Raw genomic sequence first — 22,420 nt, 5'->3', positions numbered from 1 at the left:
CGCTGTGGTGGGAGGTGTGGCAATGTTTGAAATGTGTCCTTCAAAGCATTTGTTGTCATAAATCTTGCCCTGGAGACAGCTCTGCAGAGTGATCACTAGCTGGCACAGACAGAAAGTCATCAAATCTGATTATAAACCTAACCCTAACCCGAACTTCACTGATAGCTTTAATGCCTAACCCTCGCCTTAAATTAAATGTGTTTTTATGAATTTTCGCAATATAGCCAATTTTGTCTTTGCAGCTTGCTCATCTCGTGGAAATAGCTCAATTCTGCCTCCAGGGTAAGATTCATGACAATTAACGTCAACCTGCGAAGTTTTAAGACTTTTAAGGTTTTAACAGAAACGCAGTTGATGATGGCATATATATTTAGAGCTGAAGCTCAGCCTATTCAGCCATGACGCACCGTGCTCATGGAAGGAGAAATGTGCCAGTGAATCTGGTATTTAGAAACATTAATAACACTATTCCATTCTGAAACACTTCAGCGAGCAGGCCTTTCTAATCGACCTGGCCGGGATATCCTGGAAGGATCCCGTCAGTAGAGGATGCCTGTTTTTTTGTTTTTTTTTAAATGCCTCACCATCTTAAATAAGCATGCCCCATTCAAGAAATTTAGAACCAGGAACAGATATAGCCCTTGGTTCTCTCCAGACCTGACTGCCCTTAACCAACACAAAAACATCCTATGGCGTTCTGCATTAGCCCCCGTGATATGCAACTTTTCAGGGAAGCTAGAAACCAATATACACAGGCAGTTAGAAAAGCCAAGGCTAGCTTTTTCAAGCAGAAATGTGCTTTCTACAACACAAACTCAAAAAAGTTCTGGGACACTGTAAAGTCCATGGAGAATAAGAATACCTCCTCTCAGCTGCCCACTGCACTGAGGATAGGAAACACAGTCACCACCGATAAATCCACAATCCTTCTCCCAAATCCAGTCAGCTGATGTTCTGAAAGAGCTGCAAAATCTGGACCCCTACAAATCACCCGAAATTGTTGCAACCCCTATTACTAGCCTGTTCAACCTCTCTTTCGTGTTGTCTGAGATTCCCAAAGATTGAAAAGCAGCTGCGGTCATCCCCCTCTTCAAAGGGGGACACACTCTTGACCCAAACTGCTACAGACCTATATCTATCCTACCCTGCCTTTCTAAGGTCTTCGAAAGCCAAGTCAACAAACAGATTATCGACCATTTCGAATCCCACCATACCTTCTCCGTTATGCAATCTGGTTTCAGAGCTGGTCATGGGTGCACCTCAGCCACGCTCAAGGTCCTAAATTATATCTTAACCGCCATCGATAAGAAACAATACTGTGCAGCCATATTCATTGACCTGGCCAAGGCTTTTGACTCTGTCATTCACCACATCCTCATCGGCAGACTCGATAGCCTTGGAATCTCAAATGATTGCCTCGCCTGTTTCACCAACTACTTCTCTGATAGAGTGCAGTGTGTCAAATCGGAGGGCCTGTTGTCCGGGCCTCTGGCAGTCTCTATGGGGGTGCCACAGGGTTCAATTCTTGGACCGACTCTCTTCTCTGTATACATCAATAATGTCGCTCTTGCTGCTGGTGAGTCTCTGATCCACCTCTATGCAGACGACACCATTCTGTATACTTCTTGGCCTTCTATGGACACTGTGTTAACAACCCTCCAGACGAGCTTCAATGCCATACAACTCTCCTCCAATTGCTCTTAAATACAAGTAAAATTAAATGCATGCTCTTCAACCGATCGCTGCCTACACCTGCCCGCCTGTCCAACATCACTACTCTGGACGGTTCTGACTTGAATATGTGGACAACTACAAATACCTAGGTGTCTGGTTAGACTGTAAACTCTCCTTCCAGAATCACATCAAACATCTCCAATCCAGAGTTAAATCTAGAATTGGCTTCCTATTTCACAACAAAGCATCCTTCACTCATGCTGCCAAACATACCCTTGTAAAACTGACCATCCTACCGATCCTCAACTTTGGCGATGTCATTTACAAAATAGCCTCCAATACCCTACTCAATAAATTGGATGCAGTCTATCACAGTTCCATCCGTTTTCTCACCAAAGCCCCATATACTACCCACCACTGCAGCCTGTACGCTCTCATTGGCTGGTCCTCGCTTCATACTTGTCGCCAAACCCACTGGCTCCAGGTCATCTACAAGACCCTGCTAGGTAAAGTCCCCCCTTATCTCAGCTCGCTGGTCACCATAGCAGCACCCACCTGTAGCATGCACTCCAGCAGGTATATCTCTCTGGTCACCCCCAAAACCAATTCTTCCTTTGGCCGCCTCTCCTTCCAGTTCTCTGCTGCCAATGACTGGAAAGAACTACAAAAATCTCTGAAACTGGAAACACTTATCTCCCTCACTAGCTTTAAGCACCAGCTGTCAGATCAGCTCACAGATTACTGCACCTGTACATAGCCCATCTATAATTTAGCCCAAACAACTACCTTTCCCCCTACTGTATTTATTTATTTTGCTCCTTTGCACCCCTTTATTTATATCTCTACTTTGCACATTCTTCCACTGCAAATCTACCATTCCATTGTTTTACTTGCTATATTGTATTTACTTTGCCACCATGGCCTTTTTTTGCCTTTACCTCCCTTATCTCACCTCATTTGCTCACATCGTATATGGACTTATTTTTCTACTGTATTATTGACTGTATGTTTGTTTTACTCCATGTGTAACTCTGTGTTGTTGTATGTGTCGAACTGCTTTGCTTTATCTTGGCCAGGTCGCAATTGTAAATGAGAACTTGGTCTCAACTTGCCCACCTGGTTAAATAAAGGTGAAATAAATAAAAATTCATCAAAACCCAGCCCTTTTGTACCATCGCCAGGTAATGCGCTCATAATTCCGGTTGTGAAAATAGCAAAAATATTTCTGACACACTCCTGAACCTATAACACTACTGCCAGTGCTAAGATTTGACATTGCGTTAGGTTTGTTAAAATAGAGCCCCTAATATGGGTGCAAAGTGTTCAGCTGTCTGGTAAACTCTTTGAGATGGGTATTTTGCTGTTTTCAACTGAAGATCTCTTCCTGTTTTCTGCTCAGTGTGGCATGGCATGTAGCTGTGGAGATTCATAGTCTGTCATTCACAAATAAACCATGTGTTGTTTTTTAAATGCATAGAAAGTGAGACAGATCTCTGACAGATAACATCCAAATCATTCAATTAAATTAGTCCCCTTAAGAGCTAATATTGCAGTAAACCAAGTATACACATCATATCCTTGAAAGGCAGTAATGTCCATATTTGGGCCTTTTTGTTTTGAGCGAGCCTCAGCCACACAAATACAGAAGTGGGTAAGGCCTGAGAAAACACAGTGATAGATTCAGCAGAAATTGGAAATGACACAAAATAACGTTTCAACACACTACTGTCCAAAACGCCAACTGGTGGTTAAAACGGCAATACAATTGTTTCTTAACTGTGATGTGTGGGAGTTTTGTCACACAGGGGAGGAGAAGATCATGACAGAGTTTTTCAAAATGTGTCCTTTTGTTTAACATGGTGATCTTATTGAGATGAAATATTATTTTCAAGGGACCAGTCACTGTGTGAGGTCAGTCGGTGTTCATAAATATTGGTATGTTTTGTCACGCAAGTGGTCATGGAGGGGTCAAGAGGGACTGCACTTAATTAAAGCAGAGGCATCTAACCTGGGTTGTGTTCATTAGCGCACACAAGGGAACATTTTTCAAAATGTTTGAACTGAGCGTTTTATATTGGAGAAGTAAAGGTAATCCATCCCTGTTTCAGTCCGTTTTCTTCCATTTGGTGCCTAATGAACATGGACCTGGACCTAAAGAGCTTTATTATGTATTCGGGAAATCCAAGTGTAAACGTAACCACACTGCCAGAACTCGCATGTGTACACAGTACACTTAGTACCGTCGAACGTAAAAGGGTTATTCGGCTGTCCCCATAGGAGAACCCTTTTGGGTTCGATGCAGAACCTTTTTCACAGAGGGCTCAGCATGAAACCCTAAAGGGTTATACCTGGAAGCAAAAAGGGTTCTCCTATGGGGAAAGCTGAAGAACCCTTTTCAGGAAACACTTTCTTCTTAAGAGTGTACAGAGTAAAATCGAAATAGATTTGTATACCCTCTGTGTGCATGGCCACTTATTTTCTGTGGTTTCTAAATGTCAAGTAAATTACATCATAATACATGAAGCTAGCTAGGGTGGGTAGATCCCTTGATAGTCGTTAAAGCAATGTTGTTTGTTTGTGTCGCAGACAGAGAAAGTCTTGGCTTACAGCACTGGGCACAGCTGTTCTCGTTCGTTATTGTTTGGAGATGTTCTATTCTATTCTTAAAGAAATAATGTTCGGGCAGCACCAGTGACATAATTGCAGGAATATTTCAAGGATGTTTACCAGAAGCAAACACAAAGCTATTACACTTCTGGTTCTGTCTTTTGGAAAAACAAAAAACATTAAACACTCACCAAAGGATGTCTGTTACATCCCGAGCGAGGGAGCCATGAATAAATATTTTTTTCCTAAAACGTATATTCAACATGAACACCAAAGGTAGTTTTATTTGATGTTTGGCTATTTTGTTTCACGATTTACATTTCGTTATACCTCTTATCCTTAGGTCATTCATCTGGCCCATCTACCCACCCATCCTGTCTCAGGGACATCTCCATAGCTGAGTTATCCAATGACAAGTTACAGGGGTCAGGAGACGTTCAACATCTTGATCAGCTCTTTAATCAACTGGATGGTCTTCATCTACAGTTGAGAGACAAAAGAGAGTAAATAATACCATGAGCCACTACACAGTGCTAAACCGTGCTAAACACAGAGGAAAATGTTTAATTTCATGAACACACACACACACACACACAAAATACAGCATTTGAAATTAGAAAATGAGAAAAGGATACAAGATTATTATTTTTTTTAAAGGAAGGGGAAGGACAGAGAAAGGGTAGAATATTACTTTCTAGATTCGTCCTTGGGTTCTCTGGCATCTTCTCCAGTCGTGAGTCTAAGAGCTTCCTCAGGTGTTTAAAGATCACTCCAATCCTCACTGCGGCCTGGGGGAGGGGACGGGGAGGAGCCGAGATCAAACAGAGCCCTGCTTGCTACAGTATGCTCAACGATGACACAGGTCCGTTTCTGGACCCAGATTCAGCCTAGTATTGGACATGAGAGCACTTACAGTACAATGGAGATTCTCTATTGAACACTTTTTCTCAGTTCAGAAGTAGTTTGATTTTCTTTATCTTTGTCTATCCTCTATGTCTCTGCTGTATCAGTAACACAGCCCTCTAGTCATGCATGACACACACAGTATAATAATACAAATGTAATACAGCTGGCCCAGAAATGAACTCTATTCCATCCATTCGACCAGAGATATGAGTCGTTCACGATGCTGCACGTCGATGTCCCCTCTGAACAGTAGCATGGCGAATGGAGATATCACGGTTGTGTCCCGCAGGTGGATCAGAGGAAGAGTCCAAATGGCATTAAAAACATCAAGTCTTTTACATCCGATTAGGAAACACATTTAGTACTTCAATTTATTGGGGCCTCCCTAGGAGTAGTTAACCAGTAGTTAACCACTGATACAGGGTCAGATTTTTCACTTCCTAAATTATTATGGATAGGATTGAGGGAGTTGGGTAATCTGATCCTAAATCATAAGGGCATCTTCTACCTCAGTGCCTCCCTGAGTAAGATGGAGACAGATACAAAAGGTGTATTGATGGTCTATTAATAGATATACAGACAGATAAGGAAACAGCGAGAGTGAGAGCGATAGTGTTATCTCTATCCAACTGACCTTCTCCTGGAAGAGCAGGCAGCGGTTGAAGGAGGAGGGGTGGACGTGGGCCTTCCCCTGGGAGGTTTCCACAGAACAGGCCACCCGGGTCCAGCGTATCCACAGAGGGCGTGTAGAGGATCCACTCCACACTGTCACACAGCCCTCCCGTCACCACCCGTCACCACCGCATTCAGTACACAGATCTGAGCCTTACCCAAAGGGGTGAGGGGAGCCTGGGGCTCCCGTCGGGCCAGACCGGTCCCGGGAAGCTGGTCCTCGACCGGACTTGGAGGAAGAAGAGAATGCGAACTGGTCCATCATCCTTATCAGCTCCTGTTTGATGTACTGACGGGGAGCAGATCCAGGTAAATGTCAGAGATGGAGTCAAGACTGGAGCCACCAAGATCCGAACCAAGACTAGACGCCATCTCTGGTAAATGTTCTCACTAGCCACTCTAAAGGTCAGATCACTACTTACACTGTATACCGTATCAGTTACAAAACATGCTCAGTGTTACAAGACACATGATGAAGTAAGACACAAGATGAGAAAAACATGCACAAGTTTGTGTGAGAGAGAATAGAGTAGAGTAGACATGCTGTTCAAGCCCCCTCGTAACCAGCTGCTGCACGGAGAGACACTTTGAATGCCTGCCTATATAAAAGCCAATTGACATTATCTCCTGAGGTGTTGAACTGTCCTCTATAGCCACCACAGCTATTATTTGACCCTGCTGGTAATCTATGAACGTTTTAACGTGCCTTAGCCAGGTTGGCCTGATCCTTCTGGTTCATGGGTGTGGCAAAGGGAGACTTCTCCGAGATGGCTGCCTCTATATTCACCTGGAATATACAATTACATTCAGCATGGAGAATATACTGGAGACTACCCTATTCAAAGAGCACCTTTTAAACCCAGAGCTATACAGTTTTTACCGATATGAGTTCCAACACACTATTTCATATTTTTTTAAAATAAATATCACAATATTGCAGAGAAAGTAACAACATATAACTGCTCATTTTGCAATTGAGACATAATTTATGCCACCGTTGATGGACATAACTTACAATTGGTTCCAGGCAGCCCAAGATAGTGCCGAAGAAAAGAATCTTACCATTTATGGGCAGAGTGGCAACCCAGAGGGCTGAGGGCATGACCCTCCGGCATGCACGCCCCACAGGCACACAGCGTTACTCACTGTCTGAGGCTGGGGCGCATCCAGGGCTCTGCACAGGAACTCTTATGGGGAGCCGTACTCACACTGCTGTAGAGGGGACAGAATCGGAAACAGAGGTCGTTTGGGGTGAGATCATATGTTTGAGTGGTAAGACAGTCATTATTCTATACCCATGTGTAAGTAGTTATTTTGGAGTATGGGTCTGTGGTTACTTTGTGTGTTTTTTTTAATTGCCCGCCTCTGATTAAAAATAATTGTTACTGTACCACGATATGAAGTCACAGATCTTCCAGTGAACCCTCAGTATCTCTGGTATGGAGAAATCCATGAAGGCCAGAAACCTGTTAGAAGGAACATTCACAATTAGGTTGTTACTTGTGGAGGTGCTGACTTCAATAAGGCTGTAGAGGGTAACTTGATCTGTGGTTCACAGAGAGAACCTGACCTGGACTTGGGTTAGAGGCGGAAGAACCCGTTCCGTACGTGTCCTGCCCTGTCTTGCCTCTGGAGGGCGCTGGCCTTGCTGGCCTTGCTGACAAACGTCTCCACCAGGGAGACTCATCTGACTGCTCTCATGGTACTTGTTTTCACACAACATCAGGTATGGTGACTCCAGTTTCCGCTATGTTTGTGGACAGCGCAATCTAAAATAGAGACAGGGTAATGTGGGCAATTGTTCTTTCACTTTTTTCATTCATAGCAGTATCTCAGTTCATCACTGCACTAGAGAAATAAACCCCAGTACCTTCCAAACTCCAGCAGGGGGCACTGTAAACACAGCTGCCTGGTCCTTGGACGAGTGTCGAGCTACCAGTCTGAACCTGAGTAGGGAAACATAAACAGGTCAACATCAACCTCACTCTGAAAGGAGGGAAGAAGATGCAGCACTAGGTGAGATGGGGGACTATGACAGACAGGGGTGAGATTTCTGGGTATGAGGGGCCTTGTTACAGTACCTGCCGCATTGGGTCTCAGGGCCAAGTAACTGATTTGTCTCTGAAAACACTATGGAAATGAGAGGCAGGTAGCCTAGCTGCTAAGAGTGTTGGGCTAGTAACCAAAAGGTTGCTGGTTTGAATCCCTGAGCGAACTAGGTGAAGAATCTGTCAATGTGCCCTTGAGCAAGTTACTTAACCCTAATTCCTTCTGTAATGTTGCTCTGGATAAAGAGCATCTGGTAAATGTAGAAATGCCTTGTTATTTCCTATACTCAATCATTGTGCTATCCTATTCTACACTGCCGTAAATCATTCAGAACTGATCCATGACCTAGATCAGGAACCAATACGTAACTCATGGTGTTGTGTGTGTTCTTCAGGAGATCATAGTGAAAGTCTCAAGCTCTGCTGGGGTCTGGGTCCTGACCAAGACCACTTTAGCTATTATGGGGGATTTTCTGGTGCATGTGTTGTTTTGTCTCGGAGTGTTGAGTACAATCAATGTGGGCTTGGGAGGAGGCCAGTGTGTGTGTGTGTGTGTGTGTGTGTGTGTGTGTGTGTGTGTGTGTGTGTGTGTGTGTGTGTGTGTGTGTGTGTGTGTGTGTGTGTGTGTGTGTGTGTGTGTGTGTGTGTGTGTGTGTGTGTGTGTGTGTGTGTGTGTGTGTGTCTGGGCCATTGTGGGCTTGACGGAGGCCGTTGTCTAGTCCTGTGGGTATCCTTGGACATGCACCTGCATTATAAATGAATGTCTGTATTCTTGTTTTGTATCATTGCCATGGTTACGCCACCAATATAATCTATGCCCTGAAGTATATGCCAAGAAGGGGAGGAGAAACCAAGTAAAGATGGTCGTAGACAGACTAGAAGTAAGATTAGGAAACAATAGTGGCAGAATACCAAAAGATGAGAATCATATACATAAAGAGGAGTGACTGTGTATGTTGTGTCAGATTGAAACTGTATATAAAGAGATCTCTGAGTCTGGGACCGGCAGTTGCTCCATGGACCAGCTCGACTTATTACTTTGTAATAAAGTCTATTATTGAACTCGCAAGCTCTGGTGTCTAAGAGATATTTTTAAGTATTTCCACTACACTGTCGGACCCACCATGGCAAAAATGTATTGAATCCATTTTAGAATAAGGCTGTAACGTAACCAAATGTGGAAAAAGGGAAGGGGTCTGAATACTTCCCGAATGTAATGTATTTTGTTGATACAAAGGTTATAGCCTTCATGGAGAGATTAGTTCTCTGTAGCTCAGTTGGTATAGCATGGCGCTTGCAATGCCAGGATAGTGGGTTTGATTCCCGGGACCAAAGTAAGACACCTTGGATAAAAGCGACTGCTAAATAGCATTAACTCCTCCTCCAGGATCTTCTGGCTGTATTCAGTCCTTCTCCAGCACATAGCCCGTCTCTTCTGTCCTCCAGATGGAACACCTGACGATGGAGGACAGATCAGTTCAGAGCCATAGAAATCAAATCAAATCAAAGTTTATTTGTCACGTGTGCCGAATACAACAGGTGTAGCCTTACAGTGAAATGCTTACTTACAGGCTCTAACCAATAGTGCAAAAAAGGGTATTAGGTGAACAATAGGTAAGTAAAGAAATAAAAACAACAGTAGAAAGAGTGAAAAACAGTAGCGAGGCTATAAAAGTAGCGAGGCTACATACAAACACCGGTTAGTCAAACTGATTAAGGTAGTATCTATATGTAGATATGGTTAAAGTGACTATGCATATATGTTGAACAGAGAGTAGCAGTAGAGTAAAAAGAGGGGTTGGTGGGTGGCGGGACACAATGCAGATAGTCCGGGTAGCCAATGTGCGGGAGCACTGGTTGGTCAGGCCAATTGAGGTAGTATGTACATGAATGTATAGTTAAAGTGACTATGCATATATGATAAAGAGAGAGTAACAGCAGCGTAAAAGAGGGGTTGGGGGGGCACACAATGCCGATAGTCCGGGTAACCATTTGATTACCTGTTCAGGAGTCTTATGGCTTGGGGGTAAAAACTGTTGACAAGCCTTTTTGTCCTAGACTTGGCACTCCGGTACCGCTTGCCATGCGGTCTATGACTGGGGAGGCTGGGGCATTGACAGGGCCTGAAATAGAGTTATACTTCCTGCTTTACTGTTATGGCGACACTCAAAATGGCTGCCAGTCCACCCGTTCTAGAATTTTTGACCAGAAAGGGGACATTTTGGACCTGAAAGGGGCTGGTGTGTTCTTACCATATAATTAGAATGAATTGTACAATTTGTCAAAAACGGTATACGACTAGTCAAGTCATGTGCTCCGGTTCTTGTATACTCTGTAACAAGTACACTGACGATTTGTAATGTGCTTAAAAGTGTCTAAACTACGTTAACATTTCTCAGGCAATGAGCGCAGCCATCTTTACTTTGTTTATTTGCATTTAAAGGTGAATGGCATTCTGGGATAATGGAGTCTGTGTCAAGTCAAACATAAACAAACATGGCTGCCATAATAAAACATGTAGCTGCTGTTAGATTAGCTGACACGCATTTCTTTCTAAAAAAAACATTACATTAGTATATTGTGCTCACCAGAGATGTGGTACATTCTATTGTACCTATTCTGAAATCATGAATTCATTCTGAAATCATGAATTCATGAATTCATTCATGATTTCAGAATAGGGGAGGGTTTTGATAGTGCTGCGAAAGCCCTGATGTGATGTGTTTACAAGTTAGCATTCATCGATCCGAAGTGAATGTGTGCCATTGCGAGGTTTCATCCTACATTTGTAAGATGAAAAAATATATTTATACAAACTAGCTAGCTAGCTATATATTTTGAATCAAGCTACCATAAGCTATTCAATTGGATCCTTTTCCTGTTTGCCCAATCAAACAAACAAAAAGTATTCCTCAGGCCCTCTCGCACTTCTGATCTGTCAAAAACCCATCATACATGGTCACACTGTAACTACTGCCTCCACCTTAGCTAGCTAGCTTAGCTGTCTACTGCATCGCTAGAGTCCCAGAAAGAGAAATCGCTCAATGTTTTAATAGTAATGTTTTGCTGGCTGTGGGAGCTGGTTCAGACCTTTTGAACCTGAGCCAGAGAGCGTCTCCATCAGCGACTCCACAGACAGCACAGACAGCGACTCAGACAAGCTCACTCTGAAGTCGAGGCTGAGCCCCTGGAGGAGGCAACCGAGTAAGATCACTTGTCAATGGTGGATCTGTCAGTTACGGTGCTTCAGTCGGTCGAGGGGCAATAGGTCAATGATGCTGGGCAAGAAAAATGTAAAAGGCTTACGAGTTCAGGTGCACTTGCAAGTCCAGCGAAGGCAAGCCATGTTTATTGCTTTTTTTTACCCCCCCCCCCATGAGATTGTCAAGAGACATGACCAGATGAATAAACTCACCAATGTGTTACGTGCTTGACATTCAACTATTAGTTAAGTTAAGATGGCTGTTATGAGTAATGTATACGTGTTTCTGTGTCTGTCTATCTGTCTGTGTAGGAGGAGGCGCAAGTAGACTGACTGGCTTGCTAGTGTATTAAAGCCAAGTGTGTGTGTGAATGTGTGGCATGGGAGAGAAAGCAGAGAGAAGTGGGGGATGTGTAGCCCATGCAACCCAGCTAGCTATGTAGCTAGTAACTTATGGGACCTGTGTGTGTGTGTGTGTGTGTGTTACATAGAAAGGTTACATAAATGCATGAAATGGCCATCTATAAAGTTATCACATACCATTATACAGTATCAAACATGCCACATTATAATACTAGTAAAAGTGTGTGTGTGTGTGTTTGTGTACTGTTTGACGTGTGTGTGAGTGTGTGTGAGTGCATGTGTGTGTGAGATTCATGCATGCATTTCAACGAGTGCAGGTTACAGTATGTGTAGTCAGTGTGTGTTACTGAAAATGTGTTGATATTGCTTGTATTGGCTAGAATAGATTATGACGATAACTGAACGGTTCCATGAACCTCTGCAAGGAAACGATCATCTTCAAAAGGAGCAAACAAACAGAAAAGAAACATCAGAGGACTTCATATTTCGTTGATAGCCAACACGTCTGTTCCCGAGGTCGTCATTGTAAATGAGAATTTGTTCTTAACTGACTTGCCTAGTTTAAAAAAAGGTAAAAAAAAAAAAAAACATTTGCAGTGAAACATTCAAGTTTCTACACGTGTAAGTTTTCTTTAGAGTAATACAGCTTGATGTTTTCTGTTATTATTGTGGCTGCGACAGTATTAAAAAGTGAATGAGGTATTTAAGAACAAATGAGTAGTAGGTTGTATCATGAATATAAGTAAAAATACATTGTGCCTTTCAGCACGTATTAGAGGCATGTTTTAAACTATTTATTTTCTGGTTTCAGAATTTCTACAAAAAGCTGACTGCAGTGATAGTTCTACAATGAACATGGTCTGGCTCCAAGAAAGAAGAGGTGTGGTGGTCGTCTTGCCAGCAAACAGGTGCTGTCCTACGAGGACATTCAGCAAATCGTCCACGGTGTCAACAACTTCGCCGATGTCCACGGAATGCTCCTCCCAGGAATGATCCCTGGTTTTAAGTGGGTAGATATTCGGGTGCTACCGACATTTGAGACCGTTGTGTGGAGCAAGTACAACACTTTGGTGTGTGATCATGGTGAGTGTTTTCCTAAATCTTGATACTTATATTTGTATCAAACGTTCGTCAGCTCAAGCCAGTGGACCAGTGACAAGGACACTAAACTAAGCCCCTACGAATCGGATCAAAAAGAAACTGTCTGTCCTTACTCTCTTGTGACGTGTGTTTGTGGTCAGATTTGGTTTAATATTTCTCATTTCAGTTGCTGCTTAGAGACCAGACCTTACTCCGACCCTTTTTACCTCTCACCCTCTCCATTCACTTCCTTGTTTTAGGTCTTTTCAGGTGTCATTTACTCTGTGTGACTGTCATAAAAATTCAGGTCCTGGGTTTGTCAGAGGGTTGCTTGGGCACATCTGCATGTTTTGTGTGCTGTGCCCAGGGACGTGTCAGATGGAAAACATTTGTTTGACTATAGCCTGTACACATTCTCTGTGACATGGATTTATAGAAGGAGTTATTTAACATGGTAATTTATTCATTATTTATCCTTGCAAGCCTATGGGCCACAACCATGATAAACGATGGGCCACAACTATGATAAACGATGGGCCACAACCATGATATATTCGTGGACATCACATGTAGTCCTCAAACATATCACGGCGTGAACATGTGTAGTGTGTGAGAGTATTTCGCTGTCGTACATATGTATGTACAGTACCAGCCAAAAGTTTGGATACACCTACTCATTCCAGGGTTTTTCTTTATTTTTACTATTTTCTACATTGGTAGAATCACAGCAAAATAACACATATGGAATCATGTAGCAACCAAAAGTGTTAAACAAATCAAAATATATTTTATATTTGAAATTCTTAAAAGTAGCCACCTTTTGCCATAATGACAGCTTTGCACAAGCATGTGTGATTTTTTTTGTATGTAGCCAATGCATTCTGTTGTTTGTATGTGTACAAATGTATGCACATACTGTATATACCTGCACATATACACTACCGGTCAAAAGTTTTAGAACACCAACTCATTCAAGGGTTTTAATTTATTTTGACTATTTTCTATATTGTAGAATAATAGTGAAGACATCAACACTAATAAATAACACATATGGAATCATGTAGTAACCAAAAAAGTGTTGAACAAATCTAAATATATTTTATATTTGATCATTCTTCAAATAGCCACCCTTTATTGTTCTACAATGTAGAAAATTGTAAAAAAATAAAATAAAGAAAAACCCTGGAATGAGTAGGTGTTCTAACACTTTTGACTGGCAGCGTACTTGTGCACAGACACAAGTACGCTGCAGACAGACACTATGTCTGTATAGTTAGAGCAAGATGTGTGTGCGTGCGTGCGTGCGTGCGTGAGTGTATGTGTCACGCCTTGGTCATTGTATCTTGTGTTTTGTTATATGTTTGGGTAGGCCAGGGTGTGACATGGGTTTATATGTTGTATTTCGTATTGGGGTTGTATTAATTGGGAGTGTGTATATTAGGGGTGTGTCTAGTTAGGCTTGGCTGCCTGAGGCGATTCCTAATTGGAGTCAGCTGATTCTCGTTGTCTCGGATTGGGAACCGTATTTAGGCAGCCTGAGTGCGCGTTGTATTTCGTGGGTGATTGTACCTGTCTTTGTGTTAGTCACCAGATAGGCTGTAATTAGTTTCACTCGTTTGTTGTTTTCGTATTTTCAGTTATTTCATGTACCGCTATTTTCTTCATTAAAAGTCATGAGTAACCTACACGCTGCATTTCGGTCTGACTCTCTTCAAACAGCAGACGAACTTCATTACAGTATGCCAAAGAAGAACATGGACACTCATGCCAATGGATTTCATGTATTGTGTTTTTTATTAAGTTGTTATTAATTATTTGAATAAATGTCTTAAAAGTACATCATTTATTTTTTTCTCAAAAACATGGTTTGGTGACACACCTTGTATGTTGATCTCATTAGAAAGCTAACATCCTCCTCTTTCCAAATGTGTTTTTGGGGTCAATGTGACAGATTATGACAGAGAAAGTCATCTATTGTTCGTCTACCCCTGAGGTAGATCTGAGGTAGATCAGGTTGGATCTGTGATGTAGATGGTACAGACAGCATCTTGGGAAACAAGATTCTCTGTTCTGATGAAACTAAGATTGAACTCTTTGGCCTAAATGCCAAGCGTCATGTCAGGAAGATACCTGGCACCATCCTTACGGTGAAGCATGGTGGTGGCAGCATCATGCCGTGGGGATGTTTTTCAGCTGCAGTGGCAGGGTGACTAATCAGGCGTGAGGGCAAGAGGAACAGAGCAAAGTACAGAGAGATCCTTGATGAATACCTGCTCCAGAGCGCTCAGGACCTTAGACTGGGGCGAAGGTTCACCTTCCAACAGGACAACGACCCTAAGCACCCAGCCAAGACAACGCAAGAGTGGCCATGGGACAAGTCTCTGAATGTCCTTGAGTGGCCCAGCCAGAACCTGGACATGAGCCTGATCGAACATCTCTGGAGAGACCTGAAATTAGATGTGCTGCAATGCTCCCCTTCCAACCTGACAGAGCTTGAGAGGATCTGCAGAGAAGAATGAAAGAAACTCCCCAAATACAGGTGTGCCAAGTTTGTAGCATCATACCCAAGAAGACTCAAGTCTGTAATCGCTGCCAAACGTGTTTCAACAAAGTACTGAGTAAAGGGTCTGAATACTTCTGTAAATGTGATATTTCAGTTTTTATTTTTAATACATTTGCAAAAATGTCAAAAAATCTGTTTTTGCTTTGTCATTATGGGGTCTTGTGTGTACAGTCGTGGCCAAAAGTTTTGAGAATGATACAAATATTAATTTCCACAAAGTTTGCTGCTTCAGTGTCTTTAGATATTTTTGTCAGATGTTACTATGGAATACTGAAGTATAATTACAAGCATTTCAAAAGTGTCAAAGGCTTTAATTGACAATTACATGAAGTTGATGCAAAGAGTCAATATTTGCTGTGTTGACCCTTCTTTTTCAAGACCTCTGCAATCCGCCCTGGCATGCAATCAATTAACATCTGGGACACATGCTGACTGATGGCAGCCTATTCTTGCATTCTCTTGAGGATTGACCACAAGTTCTCAATGGGATTAAGGTCTGGGGAGTTTCCTGGCCATGGACCCAGAATATCAATGTTTTGTTCCTCGAGCCACTTAGTTATCACTTTTGCCTTATGGCAAGGTGCTCCATCATGCTGGAAAAGGCATTGTACGTCACCAAACTGTTCCTGGATGGTTGGGAGAAGTTGCTCTCGGAGGATGTGTTGGTATCATTCTTTATTCATGGCTGTGTTCTTAGGCAAATTTGTGAGTGAGCCCACTCCCTTGGCTGAGAAGCAACCACACACATGAATGGTCTAAGGATGCTTCCACTGACTTTCGTGGGCTCCCTGAAGCCTTCTTCACAACAATTGAACTGCTCTCCTTGAAGTTCTTAAAGATCCAATAAATGGTTGATTTAGGTGCAATCTTACTGGAAGCAATATCCTTGGCTGTGAAGCCCTTTTTGTGCAAAGCAATGATGACGGCACGTGTTTTCTTGCAGGTAACCGTGGTTCACAGAGGAAGAACAATGATTCCAAGCACCACCCTACTTTTGAAGCTTCCGGCCTGTTATTCAAACTCTTTTATTTTTATTTTTATTATTTTTATTATTATTATTTTTTACCCCCTTTGTTCTCCCCAATTTCAAGGTATCCAATTGTTAGTAGCTACTATCTTGTCTCATCGCTACAACTCCTGTACGGGCGCGGGAGAGACGAAGGTTGAAAGTCATGCGTCCTTCGATACACAACCCAACCAAGCCACACTGCTTCTTAACACAGCACGCATCCAACCTGGAAGCCAGCTGCACCAATGTGTCGGAGGAAACACCGTGCACCTGGCAACCTTGGTTAGCGCGCACCGCGCCCGGCCCGCCACAGGGGTTGCTGGTGCGCAATGAGACAAGGATATCCCTATCGGCCAAGCCCTCCCTAACCCGGAAGACGCTATGCCAATTGTGCATTGTCCCACGGACCTCCCGGTCGCGGCAGAGCCTGGGCACGAACCCAGAGTCTCTGGCCACCCGGGAGGCCCCTTGTTATTCAAACTCAATCAGCATGACAGAGTGATCTCCAGCCTTGTCCTCGTCAACACTCACACCTGTGTTAACGAGAGAATCACTGACATGATGTCAGCTGGTCCTTTTGTGGCAGGGCTAAAATGCATAACATTCTGGATTATTTGCAAATTGCCATCATACAAACTGAGGCAGCAGACTTTGTGAAAATTAATATTTGTGTCATTCTCAAATCTTCTGGCCATGACTGTAGATTGATGAGGGGGAAAAATGATTTAATCCATTTTAGGACAAGGCTGTAACGTAACAAAGTGTGGAAAAAGTCAAGGGGTGTGAATACTTTCCTAATACACTGTATGCGCTCGGTCTCTGGTTATGAATGCGGTGCTGACAAAATATCGTTGATAGATATTTATAGAGCTCCAGTCAGGATGACAATTGATTATGGGTGTATAGTTTATGGAACAAAAGCTGTACAAAATCCAGTATATTAAAAACATCTGGTCTAAGGCACTGCATCTCAGTGCTAGAGGTGTCACTACAGACCCTGGTTTGATTCCAGGCTGTATCACAACCGGCTGTGATTGGGAGTCCAATAGGGTGGCACACAATTTGCCCAGATTCATCCGGGTTAGGGTTTGCCCGGGGTAGGCCGTCATTGTAAATAAGAATTTATTCTTAACTAACTTGCCTTGTTAATTAAAGGTTAAATAAAACATATAAAGAAGGATATGTATTGGTGTATTTAAATCCAAATCTGCATGTTCCTTACTAGTGGAGGCAGGTGAGATGCCTTTGGATATATGGTTTAAAACATTGTCATTAGCTTGTTTGGTTAGATTGAACAGCTGTGAGGTTGAGCATCTCACTGCTACTGTTCTAGATGACTGTTGGGGATATACTAGTAGACAAGGCAGGGGTTTTGGTTGGACAGTTGCAAAGCTTGCTGATGAGAGTGGTTTGAGGGAGTTAGAGGTTGGCCCTTCTGTGTTGATAGGGGATGTTCCTCCATGGTTGCTCCCAGATCCCGTTGTTTATCTAACCTTGATAGAGAAAAGGAAATATTGGTCAGAAATCAGTGATATAGGGAAACTGGTTGACAATTACATTGGTAGAAGTTTTTATGCTTTTTTAAAACCATTTTTCACAGATGGATCCAAGGACCCAGATAGTGGGCGCACAGGAACAGGCATATACGTTCCTGAATTTGATGTGCGGATATGTAGAAGACTAATAGATGAACTGTCAGGGTACTCAGTTGAACTGTTGGTGATAATAGTTGCCCTCCAGAGGGCGGAGGATGTACAACCTTTTAGAATTATAGGATGCTCAGATTCTCTGTCTGTATTGAATAGTTTATCATCTGGTAAATCTAATAGGAATGATCTTCTATTGGAGGTATTAATGTTATTATGGAGAATTGAGAGAATGGGTGTAGTAGTGAGATTCTTCTTCTTCTTCTTCTTCACTTTCAGGCTTGGAAGAGAATGAAATTGTAGACCAGTTAGCCAAAAGAGCTTTGAAACGAGATATGATTGATATTAATGTTCCACTGGGTAGAGGTGAGGCCAAATGTAAGATCAGAGCCATTTTGATAGATGTGCGGCAGAAGAGATGGGACTCCGAGCATGGTCGATGAAACGTTGGAGCATGTGTTGTTATATTGTTGTAAGTATGCTGAAGAGATGGAAAGATTGAAGTGTAGGGTCATTGAGGTTGAATGGGGTTGGGGGGGGGTGTAAGCGATTTTGGGGATGGGGAAGGGTCTATTAGTTATTAGGGCTGTTTTTTATTTTCTCAGAAGTACTGAGTTAGGTAGGGGGATTTAGAAATGTTGTAAACAGTGATTGACCACACACTCCAACACAGTAGGTGGCGGCATACACTTTTAACATTGGTTTGCGGACTGCAGTTATATAATAGAAGAAAAAGAAAACCAGATGCGCACATTGCGAGACTTTTGGGAAAGCTTGCGAAACAGACAAACAGATCAGACCGGGGTTTGAGAAGGCAATGAGAGAAGCACAAATTGTTCCTGAGTTGTTCATTTTCTTGAAATCAAAAGGTACAACCTAGGTATAAGCCAATGTATTAAATAGCTGAACATGTTATTACTCAAATCTTGCGAGAGTGACAAACTGACACGTTTTCATTATCGTCAAAAACAACATTATATCGAAGGAGTGCCTTTAATTTGACAGTTTGCACATGCGCAGCTCGGCGTGAGACACCCGATGACCGACAAGTGTGAAAGGGGATTTTTGTTGGAGAAGCAGTTTTATCCTATCCTCATACTGTACTGTCTTTGATAATGCTGTGGCTAATTTTATGAATAGTAAAACGAGTCAAAAATATTTTTCCCGTGTTATGAGTTGATCGTTTCCGGATGCTGTACAGGAAGTGATATTGCTGATGCATTTGCATTGTGGGATTTGTGTGCTTTCCTCTTGCAATCATGGCGGATGCCTTTGGTGACGATTTGTTCAGCGTGTTTGATGAAGAACAAACAACTTCAACTAAAAAGAAACTAGCGGTACCTGAGAAGGGGTATGTATGCTATGGGGTTTAACTCAGTTAGGGAGATGTTTCGTTCAAGTAGTGACATGGACAACTATCAAATGAGAACGCGCCTAGGGGGCATCAGGGCTAACGTTAGACCTCAATGTTAATGCTACAGTATCTAGCTAGCTACAGCACATTGCCCACGTTTACACCGGCACTGTGTTTGTTTCATCCCAGACCCTTGGTAGTTAGATTGTTGTGTGTTTACTACCTAGCTAATGAGAATAAGCTCTCTCAACATTTTATTTGTTGAAAATGTGAACTATGTTATTTATGTATGATGCAGTACAGTGTGTCAACTTTTATTTGATCTGGCCCTCCATACTCTCCATAGTCATATGTAGTGATTAGCTATTTGAATATTTTTTAAGTGGTGGTATTGTCCTGGATTTCATATCTGATTATTTTGATTGGCAGGTCTATGCTCCTTAGCTAGATAACATTTAAGTTTAAATATTCAAATATCAGCCAGGAATTTCTGAGGAATAACACCTACCAACATATGGGGCTGCAGAAAGTCTACTTGTTTCTGTCTTAAAGTAACATTGCCGTAAAATATTCCCTTCCATTAGGAAATCGACCAGTAAAAATGGCAAAGGAGGAAAGTCTGAGTTCTATGCAGCCAAGAGTAAGCGGGAAGCAGACAACAACGGGACAGATGAGGTGGTTTTTGGAAAGAGGTCCAAGCTGGAGACTGTTTCTACAGAGGAGATCAAGTAAGATTGACTTTGAACAAGGCTAGATTTTTGGTCTTGGCCCAATATTGAATGTGCCCAATATTGGACTAATGGAGCCTAACTTTACTCCTTAGTCCAAGGACCTTACGTGTTCTGTTTAAATGGTATGGTTCTTGAAATATAAATAAATACCTTTCGTATCACATAAAAAATAATTTCACAAATGCAAAATACACACTTACTGTAACCTGATCAAATAACACTTTATTGATCACATACCCATTTCTAGCAGATGTTATTGCGTGTGTAGCGAAATGCTTGTGTCCATCGCTCCCAACAGCGGAGTAGTATCTAACAATTCAATGGTTTTAACAGTTGCAACCGACAGTGTTTTTTTGGTGACAAAACGCATTGTGGTGTACGTGCACATGGTTAGCACACATGGTCACGTACACATGGTTAGCAGATGTTAATGCGAGTGTCGCAAAATGCTTGTACTTCTAGTTCCGACAGTGCAGTAATATCTAACAAGTAATATAACAAATTCACAATGACTACCTTTTACACACATTGTAAGGGGATGGAATATGTACATATACATATATGGATGCGCAATGGCCGTGCAGCATAGGCAAGATGCAATAGATTGTATAAAATACAGTATGTACATATCCTACATTACTCATCTCATATGTAATCATTATTAAAGTGGTATTATTTAAAGTGACTAGTGATAACTTTATTAAATCCATTTATTAAAGTGGCCATTGATTTGGGTCTGTATGTTGGCAGCAGCCTCTATGTTAGTGATGACCCTAAGATAGAAGCTGTTTTTCAGTCTCTCGATCCCAGCTTTGATGCATCAGTACTGACCTCGCATTCTGGATGATAGCGGGGTGAACAGGCAGTGGCTCGAGTGGTGGTTGTCCTTGATGATCTTTTTGGCCTTCCTGTGACATCGAGTGCTGTACGTGTCCTGGAGGGCAGGTAGTTTGCCCCCTGGTGATGTGTTGCGCAGACCGCACTACCCTCTGGAGAGCCTTGCGGTTGAAGGCAGTGCCGTTGCCGTACCAGGCCGTGATACACCCCGACAGGATGCTCTCGATTGAGCATCTGAAAGGTTGTGAGGGTTTTAGGTGACAAGCCAAATTTCTTCAGCCTTCTCAGGTTGAAGAGACACTACTGCGCCTTATTCACCACACTGTCTGTGTGGGTGGACTATTTCAGTTTGTCCGTGATGTGTACGCTACGGAATTTAACACCCTCTCCACTACTGTCCCGTCGATGTGGATAGGGTGGTGCAACCTCTGCTGTTTCCTGAAGTGCACGATCATCTCTTTTGTTGACGTTGAGTGAGAGGTTGTTTTCCTGACACCACACTCCGAACCCCTGCAGCACGGGTTCTAATCCAGCCCACTGCTATTTCTGCACACTCGCTATCTTTCATCTCTACCGACTGGCGCACTCCTTAGGGAAAAATAACAATATGGCGGGGCAAGATTAGTGTTATTGTCTGGTGTTATTGCCTTGTTATAGACACAATTATCTTCATGACTATATGATCTGCAAAGAAATGTGAATTATTATCAAGATTGGTTAATGTATGGAATACTGATGAATGTGAAACTCGCTTTTTCAGTCTTGCCGACTGCATGCCCAAAGTGAGGGTGGAGCCGGTTGAGACAGTGGAAGGATGCAATCACGAGGTAAGAGCGCTCACAGGACTTTTGAAATACGAATTTAATGACTTAATTAAAAAAATGAATTTATGCAACCTAGGTAGGCCAATATCTCAATATTATAACTTGGTTCCCTTTACTGAAAATCTGTTTTCTTTACCTTGACAGGTGGCCCTACCAGCCAATGAGGAGTACAAACAGCTTATGCCTCGTGTGGGGAAAGCAGCCAAGGTACTGTAACGATACATCAGTCCACTGATTGGATTGGGATACTTTGAGAGCGCAGTCTGAAACTCATGGCCTTTGACATTGCCTTGTCAAATGGCTCCAGCCCACCCATCTGTGTTCCTGCTAACATCAAACTGATCTCTTTTTGCAGGAGTACCCCTTCGTTCTGGATCCCTTCCAACGTGAGGCCATTCTGTGTATCGATAACAACCAGTCAGTGCTTGTGTCTGCCCACACCTCTGCAGGAAAGACTGTCTGTGCAGAGTGAGTTTGATATGCTGATACCCTTTCAGGTTTAACACTACTGAGTTTGGCCGAACTAAGCCGAGCTGTAATGTACTGTGCAGCACAGTATGTATCGGGTTAGCAAGATGGTGGGAAAAGAGTATGAGTGTGTTCAGATGTTTTGTGCGTTTGAGTGAAATACTGGATTGTTTTCAACTGAGTTAAGAACATTTTTCCATCCAAAACGGTATTTTCAGTATGAACTTAAACAACTAAAACAAGATATTAAGTATGAATTTTTGTAAGATCATCTTTGAGAATTGACACTCACTAAATACAATTTTAAAGTCGGAGAGAATCAAAATTATGCATTCCGGAGTATTTTTTTTGTCATGGCCCCGCAATTATTTTGTTCTAATGTTCCACTTATAATAGCATAAGCAATTGCAAAATGTGTAGAATTGCAGGAAATTAG

General features: G+C 42.4%; 1 protein-coding gene and 1 pseudogene across 1 annotated transcript in view; one reads left to right on the top strand and one right to left on the bottom strand.

Moving 5' to 3' along the window:
* Positions 1–4,738: 4,738 nt before the first annotated feature.
* Positions 4,739–7,949, bottom strand: LOC124019128 (annotated as a pseudogene).
* Positions 7,950–18,578: 10,629 nt separating this feature from the next.
* Positions 18,579–22,420, top strand: part of LOC124019131 (exosome RNA helicase MTR4) — a 50,050-nt gene continuing 46,208 nt past the window's right edge. The window contains exons 1-5 of the mRNA XM_046334508.1: positions 18,579–19,121; positions 19,709–19,852; positions 21,453–21,519; positions 21,661–21,723; positions 21,872–21,984. Of these exons, the coding sequence (XP_046190464.1) occupies positions 19,030–19,121; positions 19,709–19,852; positions 21,453–21,519; positions 21,661–21,723; positions 21,872–21,984 (479 nt within the window). The 5' untranslated portion in view covers positions 18,579–19,029. The remainder of the gene's footprint in view (positions 19,122–19,708; positions 19,853–21,452; positions 21,520–21,660; positions 21,724–21,871; positions 21,985–22,420) is intronic.

Source organism: Oncorhynchus gorbuscha, unplaced genomic scaffold (assembly GCF_021184085.1).
Source record: "Oncorhynchus gorbuscha isolate QuinsamMale2020 ecotype Even-year unplaced genomic scaffold, OgorEven_v1.0 Un_scaffold_70:::fragment_2:::debris, whole genome shotgun sequence".
Taxonomy (NCBI): domain Eukaryota; kingdom Metazoa; phylum Chordata; class Actinopteri; order Salmoniformes; family Salmonidae; genus Oncorhynchus; species Oncorhynchus gorbuscha.
The sequence above is the reverse complement of the archived record's forward strand: the minus strand, read 5'-3'. Positions and strand labels throughout refer to the sequence as shown.